Source organism: Corvus brachyrhynchos, unplaced genomic scaffold (assembly GCF_000691975.1).
Source record: "Corvus brachyrhynchos isolate BGI_N302 unplaced genomic scaffold, ASM69197v1 scaffold56, whole genome shotgun sequence".
In the NCBI taxonomy this organism is placed as follows: domain Eukaryota; kingdom Metazoa; phylum Chordata; class Aves; order Passeriformes; family Corvidae; genus Corvus; species Corvus brachyrhynchos.
In genome coordinates, this window is record NW_008238664.1 from 3,583,523 (window position 1) to 3,604,052 (window position 20,530).

Here is a 20,530-nt window from a genome sequence, read left to right on the forward strand (position 1 = left end):
CCCTCCAAACTGTGTAAGGATTTACCAGCAGACATGGCACAGACAGGTTCTACAGGCCTTTGCAGTGGCCAAACTGCTGGTCAAATTTCAGAGCCCTGACTCTTTGGCATTAAACACAAAGAGGATTAGGAAACTGGAAAGAGGAGAAAACTAGGAACACAGATGCCTGATGGCTCCAGATACATAGACCTGGGCTTGCTCTGCAGATCCCCCAGCCAATTTAGGAGGAGAGGGTTTGCTGAAAGTCCAATGGAAGAGGGGAGGGTAGATGGGTCACTCCCTCACATGTAACCTGGGTCAAATGGGAGGACTTATTCAGTAGCTTTGGCATCACCAGCATCTGCCTTGCCGTCCACTTCCTCGTCGGAGCACTCTCCTGTTCCCTTCCTGACCATCCGACGTGTCACGACGAACGGCAGGTCCCCACGCCTAGGGAAGGACACACAGCCCGTCAGCAGCGTCCCACCGAACTCAGCAGGCAGGGCAGGCTCTGGGAGGAGCTGAGGGTTTGCTGTGGGCAGCTGCACAAAGCCCGTGCTGGACTGGCTGCTCCTCCTTACCTGAGTTTGCTCTTCAGGGAGCTGACTTCTCTGTTCATTGCATCCGCTGTTTCGGTAGCATCCTCCAGCTCCCGCTGGAGCTTCCTGCGGGATGCATTGGCTCTCTGGGCCTCCTCTTCTGCCTCCTCCAGCTGGCGCTTCAGCTGCTTCAAGCGCATGTTTGCCTTGTCCGCCTGAGCATGTATGGGGCAGAAAATAGTAAGAACTCAGTGTTTCCCCAGTTGCAGCACAGTAGTTAGAGCAGCAAAAAGCAGAGTTTCCAAAGCCCCCTCTTCCCTTTCTAAAGGGAGCTGCCTAGGATTTGAGAGGTCCTAGCTTTTCCTTAAAAGCATTTTCATCTGTCTCATCTTGCAATTATTACAGTGACAGAGAAGAAGAGAAATCCGTAGGATGGTGAATGCCTTGGTCACAGAAGGGAAATCCTGCTCCCCAGAAGACTCACAGACACTGCAGGTCACTGTACCCACCTGATCTTTGAATTGCTCAGCATTACGCCTCTCATCATCCACCTGCAGCAAGATGTCTTTCAGCTTCTTCTCGGCACGGCGCACCTGCTTGCTGGCAGCCTGGCGCTCCCTGGACACAAACATGGAGGCTCAGACAACAGCTTATCTCCCACCGACCCCAACAAGAGTACCTGACTTGGGCAAGTTACAAGTGAGGAAGATGGCAAGAGTCCTCCTTAACTTAGGAAGAAAAGGGGGTAGGAAGCAGTGTTTCCCAGAAATGACCAAAAGGCTGATGTCACACGGATGAGAGCTACAGAGGGGCAACAAGTGTACCACAGCTGCAGTTTAAGGAGTGGTTAAGTTCAGAAGAAGCTGTAAATTTCTACTGTGAAAAAAAGGAAGGTTTGCCAAGATCTTACTTCTGTACTACCCAGTATACCTAGGATGAAGCTCTCACTCCAACAAATCAGAATTAAGAAGAGCTTAAAATCCCAGAAGGGGCAGAAGCTCGTAAAGCAGACGGAGTTTCTACTAGCACATACTTTGTCTCCATGTCCAACTGCTCTTCCAGCTGTGCTATCTTTGCTTCCAAGGCCGTGATGCTAGCCTTGTACTTGGACTTGACGGCGCTCTCCATCTCCTGGAGTTTGAGCTTGAGCTCCTTGTTCTGGCGCTCCATCTGCTGGCGAGCGTTCTCGTTCTTCTGTGCGTTGCTGCGCTCGGCGTTCAGGTCGGCGTTCATCTGATCGATCTGCAGGGGGAGAGAGAGATAAGGACTCCTCAGCACAGCCAGTGCTCCTGCCTGAAAGGCTCATTTATTTCTCAGACTCAAAAAGAACAAGGACCCCGAGGGCGAGCTGAATACTTGGAATAACTCCAATGCAGAGGGAGCTGTCTATAAGCAGGGCACTTCTCACAGTATCTTAGTTTACCCAGATTTTCAAAGTAATTCCTTGAATAACAGGTTTATCAACCTCCTCTTAGGGCTAACTAAACTTGCCAATCACATTCACTGCCCTCTGGGGCAAAGGCCATGGTCTGGCACTTAACACAGCAATTATCAGTCTCTGAACTACAAAAATCCTGAGGCAAGTGGATCCAATATATGTGCTTTACTAATTTATTGTTTATTTGCTGTCCGTCTACTTCCACTACGAAGAAGCAGCTTAAAAATACTATCAGATGTAAAAGGGCAAGAACTTGTCCACCTCCAAGCCAGGGCTCTGGCTGATAGTCAACCAAGTAAAGAACTACACTCTCATCCATCAGAATGAATGAGCCCTTTGGAAAACCATCAGCCCAGCTCCTTGGCTTTGGAGCGCTAAGAAAACAACATGCTTGACTCTCAAAGTTGGGTAGACAAAATATGGCAGACAACAGGCAGATTAAGATCGTGGTTTCTATAGCAGCCTAACAAATTTCGTATGTTCAGTCCATTTGAAACAGCATACAACTGGCAGAAAAATAACTTTCCAAACACATTGTGGCACTGTTCAGCATGTCAAGTTGGAGCAGCATGCCACAGATCATCTTTCTCAATAAACTTGGGAGATTGTTCCAGCTACCCAATGATTTTAAATGGTCCAAGCCAATGAGTTAACACCAATTTTGGCTGCTATTTTCTGTACCATGGTATCCAGCTGTTTCATCTTGCTCACACCTATGGCTTTCTGAGGGCCTGCACTGTGCCCAGGGCAGCTGCTGGCATTACTCAGAGCACAGTTTGACCATTCACACAGAGCAGAGAACCCCATGGGCCATGCAGCCTGAACAGGTACCTGAAGATTTGCCTTCTTGAGCCGGTCATTGATTATCTCTGTGTTGCCCTGTTCTTCTTCTAACTCCTCCTCCAGCTGAGCTATCCGTGCCTCCAGGCGCCTCTTCTCCTCCATGGCCAGTGCTCTACAGGACACAGAGTCATGAAAGCATTAAAGCAGCACTGATGGCATCGACGCCTTGGGAAAACTCACCTCTCGTACACAAAATTAGCTCAGTCTTTCAAGACCAGAGGGGATACAGTGTGTGCTGCAGTCTACAGAAAAGTAACAGGCCAAGAAGTGTTTTCTCAAAGCAGCTCCTCCTCCCTCAATGGGGAACATTACTCACCCTTTACCACTGTTGTTGGCAATCTCATCAGCCAGCTCATCCCTCTCTTGCTGGGCCTGGCGCTTGGCACGCTCAGCAGCTGCAAGCTCCTGGAATGAAAACGAGACGGACAGTGATCCAATAGGAAGCTACCAATTAATGCAGCATAGGAAAAAGGAGTTACTGGTAATGGCTGGTATGGTCTCTAGCATGATCCAGAGCTAATTATACTACATGGCCTGCTCCCTGTCCACCCCACATCTTCCTTTGCTTTGCACACGCCTGTCACAGCTGTCAGAAAAGGGCCAAATTCTGCACTTTTAACCAGACCTCATATTTGAGCAGAGCAAAAAGTGCAAAAGAAAAGAACAAAACACTCCAGCTTAGATTGCTGCATATAGTTCTTGGCCAAAGAAAACAAACCAACCCTTGACTTGCATGCATATTCCATTACCTCCTGCAATTGGATCATCTCTGCCTCCATGCTTTTCAGCTTCTTCTCATTTTCTTTGGCCTGTGCCAAGATCTCTTCTCTGGAAGTACGTGTGTCCTCCAGCTCCCGCATGTAATCCTTCATTTGTGCCTGAAAAGGGAGAGCAGAAAGGGGTGTACTTTGGAGCATTCATATTAAGAAATGTGGTTGGTTTGTCTTTTGGGAAACATGGATGGAAAACAGAAACAGGGATTCATTATTCTTCAGCAACCACAAAAGTTGCTGTAAAAACAGAAGGAATCATCCTTTTTGTATTTCACAAATAACATGAATAAGTATCAATGGAAGCAAACAGGATTGCTTATTTGCAGAAGGAAGGTTTTGTCAAATAAATGGAGAGGGGAAGGGAAGGTATAGGAAGCTTTCTAGTGAAGCAATGGAATGAACAGTCTAGGGAGGATTTAGTTTTTTCTAAGAACAGGTCAGACAACTGTTTGCAGGAATTAAAAAAGCACAACAGAGCCATCTTGGGGCAGGAGCAGGCCTAAATATTATTTAAGGTCCTCTAGTTTTGCAGCTCTGTAATCCTTTCCAAAAACATGGACCTGAGACAAGCACTAGAATGGACTTTGCCTACAGCTTGTCTCCTGGGAAGCTAAGCAGGCAGATTGTGATTAGAAGGGTGTTCGAAACACCAAAAAATCTTTCCCAGTGAACTCCTGCAAGGTTCTGCTGCTCTTGTGACACTGATGCATTGTTCTGGTGAGGTGGAATCTTGCATCCCATTTCCCCGGGTTAAAGCTCTGCCCTGACAGCTGAAACAGCTGCAATGTTTCACCTGCAGTTTGCGCAGCTGCTTGATGGCTTCTTCACGGTTCTTGTTAGCAGTGTCTATATGGCTTTCCAAATCCTTCAGGTCCATCTCGAGCTTCTTCCTGGCAGCCACAGCCATGGAGCGCTGTTTTCGTTCATCCTCCAGTTCCGCCTCCATCTCCCGAACCTGTGTGGAGGAGCAGAGGCATCAGCATTTCAGCTCCTTCATTTCCCAGCACCCACTTTTCACATTCCCCTTTCAAAGGCTACATAAGTGCAAGCATGTGATTTGTCGTCGTTCTCCCTGGCAGGGGGATAGGGCTAACATTCCTCACTAATAAAGCCCCACGGGTTCCTTTGATAGACAAAGGCTATTGGAACGATCACACAAGGGAGGAAGTCTCTCAGAGCTCTGCAATACTGCCTGGAGTATTAACATTAACAATCTCTGGACTGGCACTGTCTGTCTGACCATCTTTGGACACAAGTGCCTTTGTGTACAGAATGCACTGAGGATTTACAGAGCAATTCTTACTTGTCTGATCAGCTGTTTCTTCTTCTCTTCATTCTGTTCATCACGCCCCTGCAGGTCCCGGTCAAACTGTGCCTTCATAGCCTGTTGGTTCACTTCTAGCCGCAGTTTGGCATCCTCTGTGGCCTGCAGCTCATCCTCCAGCTCTTCCAGCTGTGTCTTCATCTCCTCCACCTGCTGCTCCAGGGCTCGCTTAGCTTTCTCCAGCTCATGGACCTACAACAGAGTACCACACGTGAGGTTTCCCCAAAGACTACAGACAATTTAATCTACCCTATCAGAAAAAAAAGGCTAAGAACAGACACCCACATCAGACAGGATCAAGAACACTGTATCTGTCCCTTGTATTATGGCTGATGCAAGCTGCCAGTCTGAACCACAACTACTGTTAGTTCTGACCGTGTGTGTGTAGTGGTGGGGAGAAAGAGAAAAGCATTTGTCAGCCCAGTCCTGACTTGCTGCAAACTTATCAGAGCTGGACACCTCTGGTTCTGACAGAATTCAAGAAAGTACTTCTTAGTCTCTAAATGTATTCTTTTCCTTCAGTAACATAGCATTTCTTCTTTTGAAATACTGGAGGTAATGTCTTCCACTGCCTGGCTAATTGCTGTATTTTACATATCAGGCTCACACCACACCTTCATCTCCACCACAACAATACCAGGTAATTTTCAGGTTTGCCACTGCCTCACTTGGGTCATTTCCAGCCCATCTTTACCACTTACTGATGTAATACAAACATAACATTCACAAACTCACAACGTATCCAGTACTCTCTACAACGTTCCTCTGTGTTACCACTGGCATAGGCTTTTTGCAGTACAAAAGTAACAGTATCAACTGTGTGGCATTTCCCGCCGGGACACTTCAACTGGATACTTACGCTTTTCCCAACATCATCCTTGGAGCTCATGAGATCTTCCATCTCCGCACGGAACTGCTTATTGACTCGTTCCAGCTCAGCCTTCTGCTCTATGGCTTCTTCCAGGGCTCTGGCCAGGGACAGGGCCTTGGTCTCCTTCTCCCGGGCCTCTGCCTCAGCGCGGTCCCGTTCCTCCGCATACTTGGCAGAGATGGTCTTCTCCTCTGCCAGCAGCTACAAGAGCACAGCATCAGTGTTCTGAGAAATTGCTGATCACTTGCTAAACAAGGTAAATATTCACCTTTTCATCAGGGCCTTATTAATTGTGCTCTTCCAAGGATAGAAGAATCAAGAAAATGCAGCTTCAGAGAATGAAGCGTGCCATCCCATCTCTAACAACTGTGCTGACCTCAAGTAAACAAACCTCTGATTTCCTAGGCCTCCAACCTATTATTTTCAACCTTCTCTGAGATGATGTGCAAACAACACTTCAAACTCAGTCCTGGATTTGACATAAATGTTATCCCTTTGGGAAAAGGAACATCGCTTAACTTCCTATTCATAGAACAAAATTAATTTACTTCTATTAAAGCTTATTTTTCCACTCTGTGTGCTCTGCCTTAGTTCAGAAACAAATATGCATTCTCCAAGCAGTATTGCTTAGGTGTTCCTAAAGCAGACCTATCGGTAAGATGTACCTACTGAACGCTTATGACTGAAGTCATACCTGATCAAACTTCTTCTGCTTCTTCTCTAGGTTGGAAACGATCTGCCGCTGATGATCCAAGTCCACAGCGAGGTCATCCAGCTCTTGCTGCAGGCGGGTCTTTGTTTTTTCCAGCTTGTCATATGCAGCTGTCTTCTCTTCATATCGCTGGCTCAAGCCCTCCAAGTCCTTCTGCAGCTTCTTCCTGGCTTCCTCTGCTGACTCAAGGCAGCCCAGGCCATCATCCATCTTCTTCTTCGCATCTATTGCCTAAAGGACCAAGATTGCACATGAAGCCACAGGAAATGTTCTGTGCAGTTTACCGGCACCAAAAATGAAGGACTTTCAAGTAAGAAAGTCTGCTCATTTCTGAAGGTACTACTCCCTGCTCAGATAATACTGCATGACTAAATTCCCAAAGGAATTCCTGGACAGAAATCTAAAAGCAGTTCATATGATTATCATCAGAGACCTCTTCATTTCTTCTCTCACCCAAATCAGCAACATCACCCTTGCCCAGGAAAGGTTGTGTTACTAGAAGTCAATTCAGCATTTAAATTTTACGTTCCACAAGACAGACCTGTACTTATGCTTCCTCTCAAAAGTCACTGGTTTACGGGATGCAGACTCTGTACCTGTTGCTGAAGAATAGAGATCTGTTTCTCCAGGTTTCTCTTTGCCTCCTCCTCTTCTTCCAGTTGTTCCTTGAAAGCATTCTTCTCATCCTCCATTTGCTTCAGCTTAGTGCTGAGGCTCAGTTTGAGGCGAGTCTCCTCCTGCAGCAGCTCCTATAAAGCAAACACCCCAGTGGAATTCAGCACTGCTCCTTGGATTTAAAGGCTCACAGTCCTTACCCACTCTCTCCAGAAGGAATGCTTCTAAAGTTGAGCTTAAGTATGCAACTAATTTCACAGATAAGACAACCGAAGACAGAATTTAAATAACTGTCTTTCGATGAGTCAGTATAGAAACAAAATATTCAGAAGGGTCCTATTCTCTCCTATGCGCTAATCGCTGAAGTACACTCCTTGCCACACAAGCCTCTCCACAGTCCTTTTTCAAGTCCTCCAAGTAGCACACAAAGTATTCAGAGCTTTCCCAACAACAGTATGACTGTACTCTGCTATGTGTCTCTCTCCTATTCCAGCACCAAAGGAACAGACAACAGGCCCAAGTGCTCCAGCATGGTTAAAAACAACGCTGGTCTCAGCAGAACTGGTCACTCACCAGCTTAGGGCACAACAGCATTGACTGACTTACACTGCCAGTGCTTGAGCTGAAGGATCTGCAAAGATTAATCAATCTTCAAACTAGTGCAGAATTTTTCTATTGTGCCCTGCCTTTGAGTCTGTTTTTTAAGGAGCAGTAAGTAGACAGAACATCAATGACTGTTCAAGGCTATTTATTATTGATGTGCTCTTTCTTTCCCTTCCAACCCTTTTAGCACTCCATGCTCGACCTTAAGAGTCATATTCTAACTGTAAATGCTTGTTTATCCCAAAGTGTAAGTCTAAGGATGATTTATTTCCTGAAAAAATACAAAATTATTTGAATCTATCACTTCCCCAACATCCACTGGGAAATAAAACTTTCTGTTTAACTTTACAAACTTACTGGAAATCACACACATAAAAAAACCCTGTTAAACACTTGACTATGAAGATCTCAAACAAGAACTTCAAACAAGCATTCCAGTCAGTTGAAGCACTAAAGTGCTCTCAGGTGGAAAGGTGATAGAGCAGAACTTCTAAACCCAAGACAGGGAAAGTCACATATGTTCCACGGGCTGAGGAAGCAGAAGGAAGATAACCAGCTTGTTTCTGTAGAAATGCTCTCATTACCATGCTATAGAAACCCTCAGCAAAAAAAAAAAAAAAAAAAAAAAGAAAAAAAAGAAATCCAGATCAAATTTTTTGAATTGTTGTATAACCAGTACTTAATGGCATCCAGAGTGATTTCTCCCATTACCAATTTGTAACAGACACACAGTTGCCTTGGTTTCCAAAGCCCTCACCTGTGTATCCTGAAGCTGTGATTCCAGAGCAGAGAAATCCTTTGCTAATTTGATTGATTTACTGTCAGACTGGTTCAGAAGACCTGTGACATTGTCCAACTCGACCTGAAGGAGAGATCAGCATATCAGTTATTGAATGCATCAGCAAAAACAAAGACAGGAAGAGGTGAGCAGCTATGAGACCTAGAAGTGAAAACTGAGGCACCTCTCAACAAGAAGGCATGTGTATAATCACTCAGGGAATGAATATATCACTTCCACAGTCCCAGGAATTAAATATGAGAAGCTAAAAAGAGATGTTTATTTCAGATCACCTCTGTTACAACAGCCTTCTGATTTTGGTTGGTTTGGGGTTTTTTAAAGGCCTATATGAGATTTTAGACAGCCTGGTAAGCAATTGTAAAAGCTTTTATTAAACTAACTCTCTTCTATTTTGTACTATCTGCTTCAGGATTATATCTGGAGTCTCAAAATTACGTTTTCACACTCCAAAAGACTGTGCATACACTGGCAATGTTCAACTTTTAATGACAACCCTCCGTAAAGGAGAAAGCCAAAGACAATGTTTCCTAAGGGATTTGCTGCTCCTTTGAAGAAAGGAGGAGAAACCCCTAAGTTCCCACATCATCCTTTAACCACTCCTCATCACCATCAACCATGTGACAAAACTTCCAGACCCTGTCTTCCACAGGAGTTACACAATCACCAGTCTGTGTGTGCCACTCCAGGTGCTCCTGCAGCCAAGTGCTCGCAGAGCTGTGCTGTGCAAGCCACTGCCTGCTTTAGGGGGGCACAGACACTCTGACTCCTTGAGCCTTACAAATCTCAAACAGCAACTGGTTGTTTCACCTTCTCAGGGCTCCTCAAAATAAGTGACATCCATCCAAATATCCTGATCTGGCAATGAGTTAAGGAGTTTGCATAGTCCTTGGGAAGCAAACTATGGATTTGCTTTTTGTAGGAACATTATCCTCAGGAGGAACAACATTTTTGAACTAGCCATGGGGAGATACCAGCCTACAACCTTTTCTCTCTCTCTTCAGCTTGGGCTGAAGCTAAGGAAAACCCATGCCACTCACCTGCAGTTTGTTAACCCTCTCAGCCAGTTCAGTCTTCACTCTTTCACCTTCTGTGAATTTCACCTGCAGTTCCTGGAGCTGAGCATCCACTTTTTTCCGCTTGTGCTCAGCATCCCCTTTGCCCTGCAGAAGAGCCTTCACCTCATTGGACAGTTCAACCTTCTCACTTTCCAGAGCTTGTTTTGCTTTTTCAAGATTTGCTTTCACCTGAAGAGGAAAAGAAAAGGCAGCAAAGCCCCTTAGACTTCAGATATGGCAGGATCCAGTGAGTACATGTTTTTCCAACAAGCAAGCTAATGCTGTATGTTTAGCAGTTAAGTTGCAGACTGCTTACTCAGAAAAAAACAATATGAACAGCCTGTTACTGATAAGCAGGAGACAATCTAACAATCAGAGAAGACAACAATACAGAAAAAAAGTCTTGCACCATCAGACTTCCAATCTAAAGGTTGTACAACTCAACTGCTATCAGTGAGAAGAATGTCTTAGCTGTGCAGGAGAAAAAAGAATGAATGTCACTATTTAAAACAGCTTCATATATGCTTTATGGAGAAAAATGATCTACCAAGGGAAGAACACATGTATCAGTATCATGAACACTTTGTGCTCTTCTGCACTGTCATTTCAGGGAGGTTGACTGCTTTGACTTTGTGTTTTCTGTCCCACATACCCGTTTGGTTTGTTCTAACTGCTCTGCCAGCTCTTCAATAGCTTGTGAATGTTTCTGCCTCATCTCCTGGATTTGAGCCTCGTGAGTCTTTGCCTCATCTTCAAGGGTCTTCTTCAAAACCGTTACTTCTTGTTCTCTCTTTGACCTGCAAAATTCACAATTCCATTCAGATGCCGAGGAGGGAGTCAAACAGAGGTGTATATCCACCAACAGCATCTCTAATGCAGAAAAATGCCAAGGTCTGTTTAGGCTACAAAGATACTTTTCAAAGGTAGCACTTAGCATTGCATCCTTCTTAAGTGCAAGCTGGCAGCATGATTTCTGCCTAAGAAGCCTGAAAGTACAGATGTTTCAGGGGTACCACTAGCACTTTGCTTAGGGAGCAAATCAACTTTCTGACATCAGGTGAGGTAATGCAGCCTTGACTACAGCTTGCACACCACCTCCTCCTGTAGTCACTGAGGCTGCTAACCAGTGATAAAGGCAAAGACTTGCTATGGTAAGAGAATGAATGCAGCAGAATTATTAGAAACAGCCAAAGCCAAAACCAAATAAAGACAACACAGCTCCATGTTGGAGTTACCTCAGCTCCTGCTGAGCAGCTGTAGAATCTAGTGTGTCTTCAAGCTCTGTTTTCAATGCTTCCAGCTCTTCTCCCAGATCCCGCTTCTGTTTTTCAGCTTTATTTCTGAAGGCTCTCTCCGATTCCAGGTCTTCCTGCAGCTCAGTGATCTGGGATTCAAGTTCCCTGATCTTCTTCAGGGCCATGTTCTTCTGAGCTGCCTCTTCTTCCACTCTGTTCAACATAAGGTTCTGGTCAGAGCCAGACTTAAACCATACACAAATTAAAACAACCTGTCCTACTAAGAATCATCAAGAAAAGCTGGTATTGGTCAGCTCTACAACGTTATATTCAGACTTTGACCCACACATGATCTAAAAATTCTAAGCTCTATCTCCCAATACTTGAGACAGCACGATTACTCACCTTAAAGAAGGGGACAGAGAGAGACTGACAACAGAAGAAAGCAGAAGAGAAAGCACCATTTTACATTGGAAACTGGACACTTTACAGAGTAGATGAATACAGCAACTACCAGAGGGACAGTGTGTTGCCACTACTTTTTAACCCTAGCTTAATGATTGCTACTTCAGTCAAATGCATGCATTGCCTATTGCATCCATAGTCTAGTTGTGTACAGAGAATGTGGGAGTGAGCAGCAGGTAAAGAACTCTAATGCTAAGGACATGGATCTTTAACAGCCCACAGGCTAAAATACAACATCCACAGATGGCATTTAGTCCCTATTCCAGGTGACACAAGACAAGAAATACTTCCCAACCAGGTGGTCCCTGAACCCCACAGGTCAGGTTCTCACCTAGCTAAGGCTGCCTGCAGCTCCTCTTCCTTCTTGGCCAGCTGCATTTTGAGTTCTGCAATCTGAGCCTGCAGCTCAGCAATCTGGTCATGCAGATCACTGGAGTCCCCTTCAAGCTTCCGACGAGTCTTTTCCAACTCTTGCCTCTGCTTCTCCTCGCGTCGCAGGCGCTCTAATGGAGATGGGGACACGTTCAGTTACACAGATGACACATTCAAAGATCAGTGTACAAGCACAGGAAAATACATCTATTTAACCAGTACCTTCTTTCCTGATAAGAGAACTGTCCAAACTGTAGCTGGACTGCATTATTTTGTCAGGACCTATATAGGCAACTACCCCCATATTTTTGACCTCAAAATATATCTGGACATTTTCCCTTCCCATCACCCTACAGCCAAACCTCCTTCCCCACTTTTGCTGTAACAATGCAAACACAATGCCAGTCTCATACCATGCAGGCATAAGCACCATTTAGTGATGCTAAATGCAAGGTCTGCTCTCCCTTTACTGAAACTGAACAGGCAGCCTCCAGAAGAACAACATCCTTCTAGAACTCGGAAGAACTTGTGCAAACAGGCTATCAGAAACAGCACTAACCCCGACAGACTGATGCTGCTGGAAGTAGAAAAGTGGGGACACTTCCACAGCAGGAGAAGAAAGAGAACCAGCCTCTCTTCTCCATTGGCCTGCTGCTTTGGAGAGAATTATTTAGATCAAGGGCTCACAGCTGACAAGGCACATAACCTTCAGCCAGCCAGTGCACAGCTCTATCAAACCAATCAATAGCTTACACACTATAGACTAATTTTTAACCCTTCAGAAACTCAGGATGACTAAAACTCTTTCAGAAATGAAACTGAAGTTCAACAAATTTTAACAATAAACCACCTAAGACTAATTAGGCAAGGTCTTTACAGGATCTATCTTTTAAGGACAACAAAAACCAAAACTACCTTCAAGGTCTGTGATCATGGCCTCATGCTTATTCTTCAGTTTGGCTAAACTCTTAGATTTTTCCTCTTCCTCTGTCAGGTTTGTTGTAAATTCAGACATTCTATCTTCCAAAAGTTTCTTCTCCTGCAGAATTGAGAAGGCAATGTCAATAGAGTTGCTGGAATTACAGGGTATTTTTCCAGAGCTGACTGCTTAGAAGTGTCAGTGTCATGAGTATCTACTCCTGCTACGAGGAAACTCAGAAAGAAAGAAATCCTTTCAGGATCACAAACAGATTCAAATAAATTTTAATTTGGAATTAAATTAAAGATTTGTATATGATGGCCCTTTCAAAACTGAAAGGCAAGTCTGTTTATAAAATAACTTGATACTGTTTGGTGTAACAGTGTATCAGAAAATGTTTGCTCATGGATCATTATTTAGTGAAGGTTATTTAAATATCACACAATACTGACTGTTGAGAATACAGGCAGGCAGTTACTTTCAAGAATTCAGGTCAATTCTCAAAGACAAGACTGAATTAATTAGTAAGTTTCCCTGTAATAGGGAAAAGGTCAGCTTGTGGTGGTTTTCTCCAAGAGAAATACCTGTGTATCTTTAGCTTGTGGAAGATGATGCAGGAATCTTACCTTAGCCAGTTTGAGATTCTGATCTTCCAGAACCAGCACATCTTCTTCCAATTTCTTCAATTTGGCCTCTGTGGTCACTTTTTCTAGCTGCAGCTTCTGCCTTGCGCTTTCCTCTTCCTCAAGCTGCTCCTCCAGTTCCTTCACAGTAGAAAAGTAAGGTATTTTTCAGTGCTGCTCACCAATCCATGGACCAGCACAGTAGCAATACTAGAATGGAAGGTTTCTTCACCCTTCCTTCAAGGTATTATCAGTAGGTCCTAGAGTGACATCTCTGTCATGACTTAATGCAACATACTGCACACCAACCAACAAATTTTCTAGCAAACAACGCTATTTTGCAAAGAACACTACCATTCCTAAAACAAAGCAAAGACTTCTCTTATTGAGAAGGGGCCATCACCTTACCTTCAAGAATGGACCAGCTCGTTCCAGATGACTGACCGAACGCCTCAGGCTCAGCACCAGAACTGCTGTGTTCTATTGCTGTTTCCACAGATGGATTTTCCCATGCCTCTTCCCCCGCCCCCCCCGCTGCTTCTCTCTTTCATTTCCCTCCAAGCTGAGGCAAAATAACCACTCTAACCCTTACTATTCTCTTTACTGACAAGAGGCAGCATTCCTAAGGCATTACCTGGATATTCTGCTGCATTTTCTTCTTTTCAGCCTGAAGATGTTGACACCGTTCTTCCTCTTCCTCCACCCTTGCTTCCAGGTCATGACATATCTCCTCCAGCTCTTGTTTCTTGGCTGTCAGGCGAGCTCTTATCTCCTCAGCTTCAGCACACAGTTCGGTTTCTGCTTGCAACTGTTCCTGCAGCTGCATCTTCTCTGCCATTAGCTACATTGGATACAAAGCCAGAAATAAGACAAACTCCAATTTACCAAAGCACTTAGCAACGAGTGTCAAGTGAAGTTCTGTGCTCCTCTGTTCCACAGTTACAGTTTTAAACATTGCAGCAGTCCCGTGCTGTTAATAAAAAGCTAAATATCAAAACACACTTTTAAGTGTGTGTTCTCCTTCACAAATCAGGTGCTGCAACTACAAATCATTCACTCAATTTGAAATACAGATACTGTCTATTTCCCTTTACATAAGTAACAAATAATTACCAGCCCTATGGAAAACAACCCTGCTCCCACCTTCTGTGCTCCAAACAAAAAGGATTCCATTAATGCCAAGACTGAATTCAATCAGCTTGCTATAACACTCAGCCAAAGGAGGTTTTTCTTCATATAATGGCTACAGAAGGGCAACAGGTAGTCACTGTACAAAAAGACCTGCTGCAGGAACTGAGCTGGGAAAAAGGGAAAAGGAAAGTGAACAAGAGGCAGCCAAGTCATGTTCCACCAAGTTGGAATCCTACAGCTTGTCCATCAGACCAAGAAAGCAAAGGAGGTGCTCTCAAGCAGCTGGACAGGTGGAGAGAGAACAACTTTTACACATCAGGTTTGCAAACTCACCTGGGCCTGGAAGGTCTCCATCTCACTCAGTCTATTTTCTGCAGCCAGCTGCTTCTCCTTGACCTTGATTAGTTCTTCTTCCTTGGCCATCATCTCCTCCTCCTGCCTGCTGACTTGCAGAAGGGGCTTCACCTGAAAGAGAAACCAAGGGAATGAGATGTAAGGAAAAATGAAAACATGAAGAAGCGCTCTTGTACTTAAGATAAGCATTGAATAAAACAACATTTCAGATAGTGTCATATCTGACTGACCAACTGTTTTGTTGTGAACACTGGGAGAATCACACAGGACTCGATATCACCTGCTCTGCCAATAGCACACTTTCTGCCAATCCATTTATTCTCCTCCAGGATGAGATGCATCAGGAAAGGGTTCAGTAAATTCCAGACCCTCAAGGATTAAGTAGTAATAGCAAGAGAATAAAAAAGTTGCCATTCAATGAGGAAATTCACAGGTAAGTCAGTGTCATATAGGCGGACTTCTGTAAGACCTGTGGCATGGTACCCCACAAGATGTTTCTCTCTAAGCTGAAGAGATACGGATTTGATGGGTGGAGTGTTTAAGAAGGGGATTATGCCCCTCTGCTCTGCTCTGGTGAGACCCCACCTGGAGTGTTGCATCCAGGTCTGGGGTCCTCAGCCCAGGAAAGATATGGACTTGAGTGGGTCCACAGGGTCACAAAAACAATCCGCGGGCTGGAGCACCTCTGCTATGAAGACAAGATGAGAGAGTTGGGGCTGCTCAGCCTGGAGAAGAGAAGGGTCCAGGGAGAGCTCAGAGCATCTGTCAGTACCTAAAAGAGGATTCACAAAATAGAGGGGGCCAAACTTGTTAGGAAGGCTAACAAGTTTGACAAACTTGTTCTGACAAAACAAGGGGTAATGGTTTTAAGCTAACACAGGGTGGATTCAGACTAGATATAAGGAAGAAGTTTTTTACAATGAGGTGGTGAAACACTAGAACAGGTTTTCCAGAGAGGTGGTGGACAGATGCCTGATCCCTGAAAACATGCAAGGTCAGGTTGGATGGGGCTCTGAGCAAACTAATCTAGTTGAAGATGTCTCTGTTCACTGCAGGGGGATTAGGTTAGATGATGTTTAAAGGTCCTTTCCAACCCATACTACTCTATTACTCTATGAAGAAACGAACACCATTCATCTCTGTGCTTCCCCCATCAAAATCTCTTAGAAGTAATTTCACAGGAAAGAGAAAAGTGTAAACTCTACTCTCAAAAAGCAAGAAATCCCATGCATTTAGAAAAAAGACCTTCTCTTTGTGTGTTCATTGCCTTTATAAAAGTGAAATATATACAATTATAACAGCAAGATCAGACCCCACTGTTTTTCTTTTGCTCTTACAACTCTGGACAAAGAGATGGCAATCCACCCCTGCAATAATAATTTTTGCTTAGTTAAATTGATCCACACTGCAAGTGACTCACTGAAGTACCATACCACCAAAGCAAGTGATCCTCTTAGGCATAAAACATTAAGATATGGCTACTGGTTTTCCACAGTATTACTTGGATGTAGCTTTGTATCTGGTTTATGCAGTCATATTTCAGCTATAAAACACACTATTAGACATTCTCAGACATTCTCGGCCTAAACAAAACAAGGTGCAGTTGCAAGCCAACCCAATTGCAAAGGGAGTGATTTTTGTGCTCTGGTTCAACCTGAGAAGCTGAAATTGCAACCAAACTGTCAAAATTGCAAGGGGAAAAAATATTACCTTGGTGAACAACCTCCACCACTGCCAGTTCCGCAGTTTCAAATAGGCAGCACAGTTTCTCTGAAGCACTTTCATAGCTGTCAGCTGCTGCTGGCGCTTGGCAAAGGCTCTGCAAAGCAAGTGGAGGTAAGACAAAGGAATCTAGAGCAGCACACAATTCACACCATCAAGCCCTTTCTTAGATACTTCTGTGTTTCTCCTTTAGAAGGTTCCCTCCCAAAAAACCAGCACAATTTCCAGTGAACTTTCTCTTGATTTTCAGTTTTCTTCTGCTCACATAAGAGTGGCTATTCTCTCCTTAATCCAATTTCCTATTTAAAAAAAATTTTCCCTCACGTCCTCTAATCTGAAAAGCTTTACTATCTTCACTTCCAACAAGGGAGATCTGAAACAGAGGTGTGTTTTCCCACCAAACTGACAGGTACTACTTTTGTTCTTAGAACTGTACCATTTGCAGCCCTACCTAACAGCTTAAGGGAAACCCTACACCTCCTGCATCAGTACTATACTAAGACTTTTCCATTTGCACCTTCACAGCACTTCTGTCAAAAACCTGATCTGCTGCACAGCATTCTTATAGAGAGGAACAGACTTTACTGCTCAGGTTGTTTCTGGGATACAGCACTCAGAGATTCCTGCAGGTGCCAAAAGTCTGGCTTTATGGAGATGAGAAAACCCTACAAGATCATACAATAAATAAATCATGACCTTTCTGACAAAAAGGCAATTTCTAGACATAATAATTTCTCTTTTTTGAAGATAAACTTGTACCTGAATGGGAGAAATACATGTTTATGATGTACTTTAAAAATTATGGCACTTACTTCCTGGCCAGGTAGCCTCTGCAACATGCTTGGAATCCAATAATAACATCTGTGATCTTCAGGTCTCTCTCTTCTTCAAGATGAGCAAGGACTCCAGCTCTGAAAAACACTTTACTCTGTCCAATTCTGTAAAGGTTGGAATCCAGCTCCAATGCTTTGATCTAAAAAGAGAGAGAGAAGAATTCGTGTCCTACAAAGAATTCTTCACTTGAAACATCACAAAGCATATTTGTGGCTTGTGGCTCTAAGACAGCCCTTCTCTACAACGAGCCACTCAGGCCAACCAAAGCTGCTAACTCCCAATAAAGTCCTGGCCTATCTCAATTAGAGGAGCTGGAGCTCAGCCAAGCACAGCATCAAATTGAGGTAACCAGAGACAGAAGATATAACAGAAAGCATCATCTAATACAGTATCACATCAAGCACTCAGAATACAAGGATGCTGTGAGGAATGCATGCCTAGTCTTGAGAACTCTCTTCCTTTCCTTGAAGAAACATCTGTTGATCCTTCCTATTTACTTTTTCCCAGTCCTATCCTATTGTCAAAATAAGACACCCCAGCCCAAACTTCCTTCCAAGGATTTGCTGCCAGTGCTTATACTAGTTAAGAAGAATCAGCTATACTCCCATAAGACAGAAAAAAGGGAATCCCTTATAGCCAAGCTCAATTCAAGCCTATTCATCAAGCTAGAGCCAACGCTTTTCCTTTGAAGCAGGCAATTCTACAGAAACTAATTGGAGCCTTTGCTGAAAGCATTTGTCAACAGCAGGCCATTACAGAAAGTTTACTGAAGCCCATACTTTAAGCATGTGCTTTAATGCTTCTAAGCATTTTGATTCTATGAATACTGCTGGCATCTGAAAGTGTATGCATCTGTGGAAACAAAGATCCTCTTTGCCTAGGATTATTGAATCTCATGCTAGACAAAAGCCTCCATCCATGAAGCCAAGAGGAAGCTTTTTGCACCCTTCTCTCAGACAAAACATTTTGACTTTGGAATTTTGGTCTGTGAGTACAAGTTATATTTAGCATGCACAACTCCAACTTTTAAACCACACCCATAAAGTTTACTCTATTCAAGTAGAGTTTCTGGGATGTTTTACCATCAGCACGCAAGCCTGCTTTCCGTCCATAAATCCTTTGGGAATTGCATTTGGAGTTAAAATTTCATATCTGAAAACGAGAAAGCATCAGACTAGTCACATAAGTGTATTTGAAAACAACAAAACAAAAGAAATCAGTACGCATTCCTATTATGAGCTCAACAGTTTTTCAAAAAACACTGCACCTCTAGACAGTAGAGTATGAAGCAGCAGTCTTGGACAGGGTCCTCTATGCCTCACCTTAACTATACCCTTACTGAAGAAATCCAAGATGCTTTTGGGAGGCTTTGTGCCAGGGAATACCAAGGTACAGATGTGTTGTCTTTGAAAAATTTGCAATCTAGTTGCAATAAAAGACTTCCATTTTTGTACTTGTGTCTTAACTTTGCCAGGCTAAAGACTACTTCAGATTCTTATCTAGGGCTCACCTTTGTCTGAATTCCTGGAATACAACTCTGTTGGGGAAACCTTGACGACAAATACGGATTCCCTCCAGCACTCCATTACAGCGAAGCTGGTCGAGGACCAAGTGGGGGTCTAGTTTTCCAGCCTAGTGAGGAAAATGTATATTTTATGAATACCACTAAGCTTTTGTAAAAAGGGCTTACCCCCTTGCCTCTCCCTCTCTCTTTCTTGTAAAGCTGCCAGTTCTCTCTTTTCCAGTTAGAAGCAATAGAAAGCTTTTATGCCACTTTAAGAAGTGCAAAGATCAGTCTCCAAAATTTTAGTAAGCATACAGTTATTTAAGATGACCTTAAAAAAACACCCTGACAAAACAGGGCCTCTTCCAGATCTCTTGTAAAACCTGACAGAAGGTATCAACCCAGCCACATGCCCCAGGAAGCCCATGTAAGAATGCATGGGCTGTGCTGTTAGAACTGTCTTTACCTTTTTCTCATGGTTGGGGATAATGCAACGGACGAAGTTGGGGTTGGTGTTCCTCAAGGTAGCCATCAGTTTAGCCAGCTGTTCTTTGTAGAGCTGTCCCACTGTCCGGAACATTCCCTTCCTGGTTTTAAAGGCCCCTGGCAATGCTGTATCTGACATACCAGCTACCTGATCCAGCCCAACAATACGGTCCACTAGAGAAAGCACAGGAAAGAGCATTAAAATTTTCCCACAAACAAAGGAAGCATTGGAACATACAGAGAACATCTGGGTAGAACAGGATAAATGAGAGGAGCTGCAGGATCCTTTTTGCTTCATCTCTACACAGATGTCGACTCCTGTACCAAATTTGTGCAGGGATAGGAGCAGGAAGGAAAAGAAAGCATCAGCTCACTACAGGAAGTTTGAGTGATGGAGTCAAACTTAATCCCAAACACATTCTACTGATGCCCCGGATGGCAGCACTGGAAGAGCAATCTAGAAGTGAGTTTCAGATGCTTCTACTTGCTTAGCTTAGAATGAAAAACAACAAACCAAGAGTTCTAGCTGGTAGCCCAGCAGAGTCAACTATTAGTTAACTCTGATCCAGAAGGGGCCACAGATAGAGAAAAAGCCCAGCTTCACTCTTGCATTACAGGCAGGACTGTCATGACCGATGATGAGAAAAGTCATATCTACTTGTAAACTGAACAAACACAGTAAAAGGCATGACAGAGAACAAACCTCGAGATACCACTGCTTGAGTTGTTTTTGGAGTCCAAGTGTTCTATGACACAGACATGAACAACAGCACTAGGAGAAAGTCAGAGCTCCCTGCCCCCAACAGTTTCTCCACTATGCAACAGTGACATCCAAGCATTGATGAAGTTATCACCTTGATGGATGGACACCACAGATTTTTTTTTTCCTCAACAGAAGTCAGCTAGATCTGATAGGGAACAGGGGTGAGAAGAAACTAAGTTTTACTTTTTCCCATTGCTTTTCCACATGGAGATAAAAATTCACCCATCCAACAAAAACTAACTGTATCACTATGACTTTCCACACCTCCAATACACTTTCACTAAGGGCTCCAAACTAGTCTGCACCATCCTTAGTGGTTGGCTGATGCCTACACTCAGGCTCCCAATCTTCACTCCACCAGAAAATATACCAGCTTGTGCTCAACTGCCTTCTGATTAAAAAAAAAATACAGCTGCTAAGAGACACCCCTACAAAAGAATATACAAGAAAGAATACTCTTCATTAACAACTAATATTAGTTAAAAACTGTTCACTTCTAGAGCAGCTGTTGGAATAGGGTCAAGGTTGTCTTATCAGAAAGAAAAGAAGGTTATGTTACTCGATGACATCA

At 43.8% G+C, this 20,530-nt stretch overlaps 1 protein-coding gene across 1 annotated transcript in view; it reads right to left on the bottom strand.

The window, feature by feature from the left end:
• The window catches only part of MYH9 (myosin, heavy chain 9, non-muscle), a 54,008-nt gene that overhangs the window by 1,202 nt on the left and 32,276 nt on the right, over positions 1-20,530 (bottom strand). Inside the window, exons 15-40 of the mRNA XM_008636406.2 lie at positions 19,177-19,370; positions 18,717-18,838; positions 18,289-18,358; positions 17,185-17,345; positions 16,361-16,469; positions 14,630-14,761; positions 13,800-14,006; positions 13,169-13,306; positions 12,539-12,662; positions 11,583-11,754; positions 10,787-10,999; positions 10,204-10,348; positions 9,534-9,740; positions 8,455-8,559; positions 7,076-7,228; positions 6,462-6,710; positions 5,756-5,968; positions 4,876-5,088; positions 4,366-4,527; positions 3,549-3,677; positions 3,116-3,204; positions 2,788-2,911; positions 1,552-1,760; positions 1,028-1,136; positions 561-733; positions 1-429 (exon numbers count right to left, since the gene is read on the bottom strand). Coding sequence (XP_008634628.1) covers positions 312-429; positions 561-733; positions 1,028-1,136; positions 1,552-1,760; positions 2,788-2,911; positions 3,116-3,204; positions 3,549-3,677; positions 4,366-4,527; positions 4,876-5,088; positions 5,756-5,968; positions 6,462-6,710; positions 7,076-7,228; positions 8,455-8,559; positions 9,534-9,740; positions 10,204-10,348; positions 10,787-10,999; positions 11,583-11,754; positions 12,539-12,662; positions 13,169-13,306; positions 13,800-14,006; positions 14,630-14,761; positions 16,361-16,469; positions 17,185-17,345; positions 18,289-18,358; positions 18,717-18,838; positions 19,177-19,370 — 4,040 coding nt within the window. The 3' untranslated portion in view covers positions 1-311. The remainder of the gene's footprint in view (positions 430-560; positions 734-1,027; positions 1,137-1,551; positions 1,761-2,787; positions 2,912-3,115; positions 3,205-3,548; positions 3,678-4,365; positions 4,528-4,875; positions 5,089-5,755; positions 5,969-6,461; positions 6,711-7,075; positions 7,229-8,454; positions 8,560-9,533; positions 9,741-10,203; positions 10,349-10,786; positions 11,000-11,582; positions 11,755-12,538; positions 12,663-13,168; positions 13,307-13,799; positions 14,007-14,629; positions 14,762-16,360; positions 16,470-17,184; positions 17,346-18,288; positions 18,359-18,716; positions 18,839-19,176; positions 19,371-20,530) is intronic.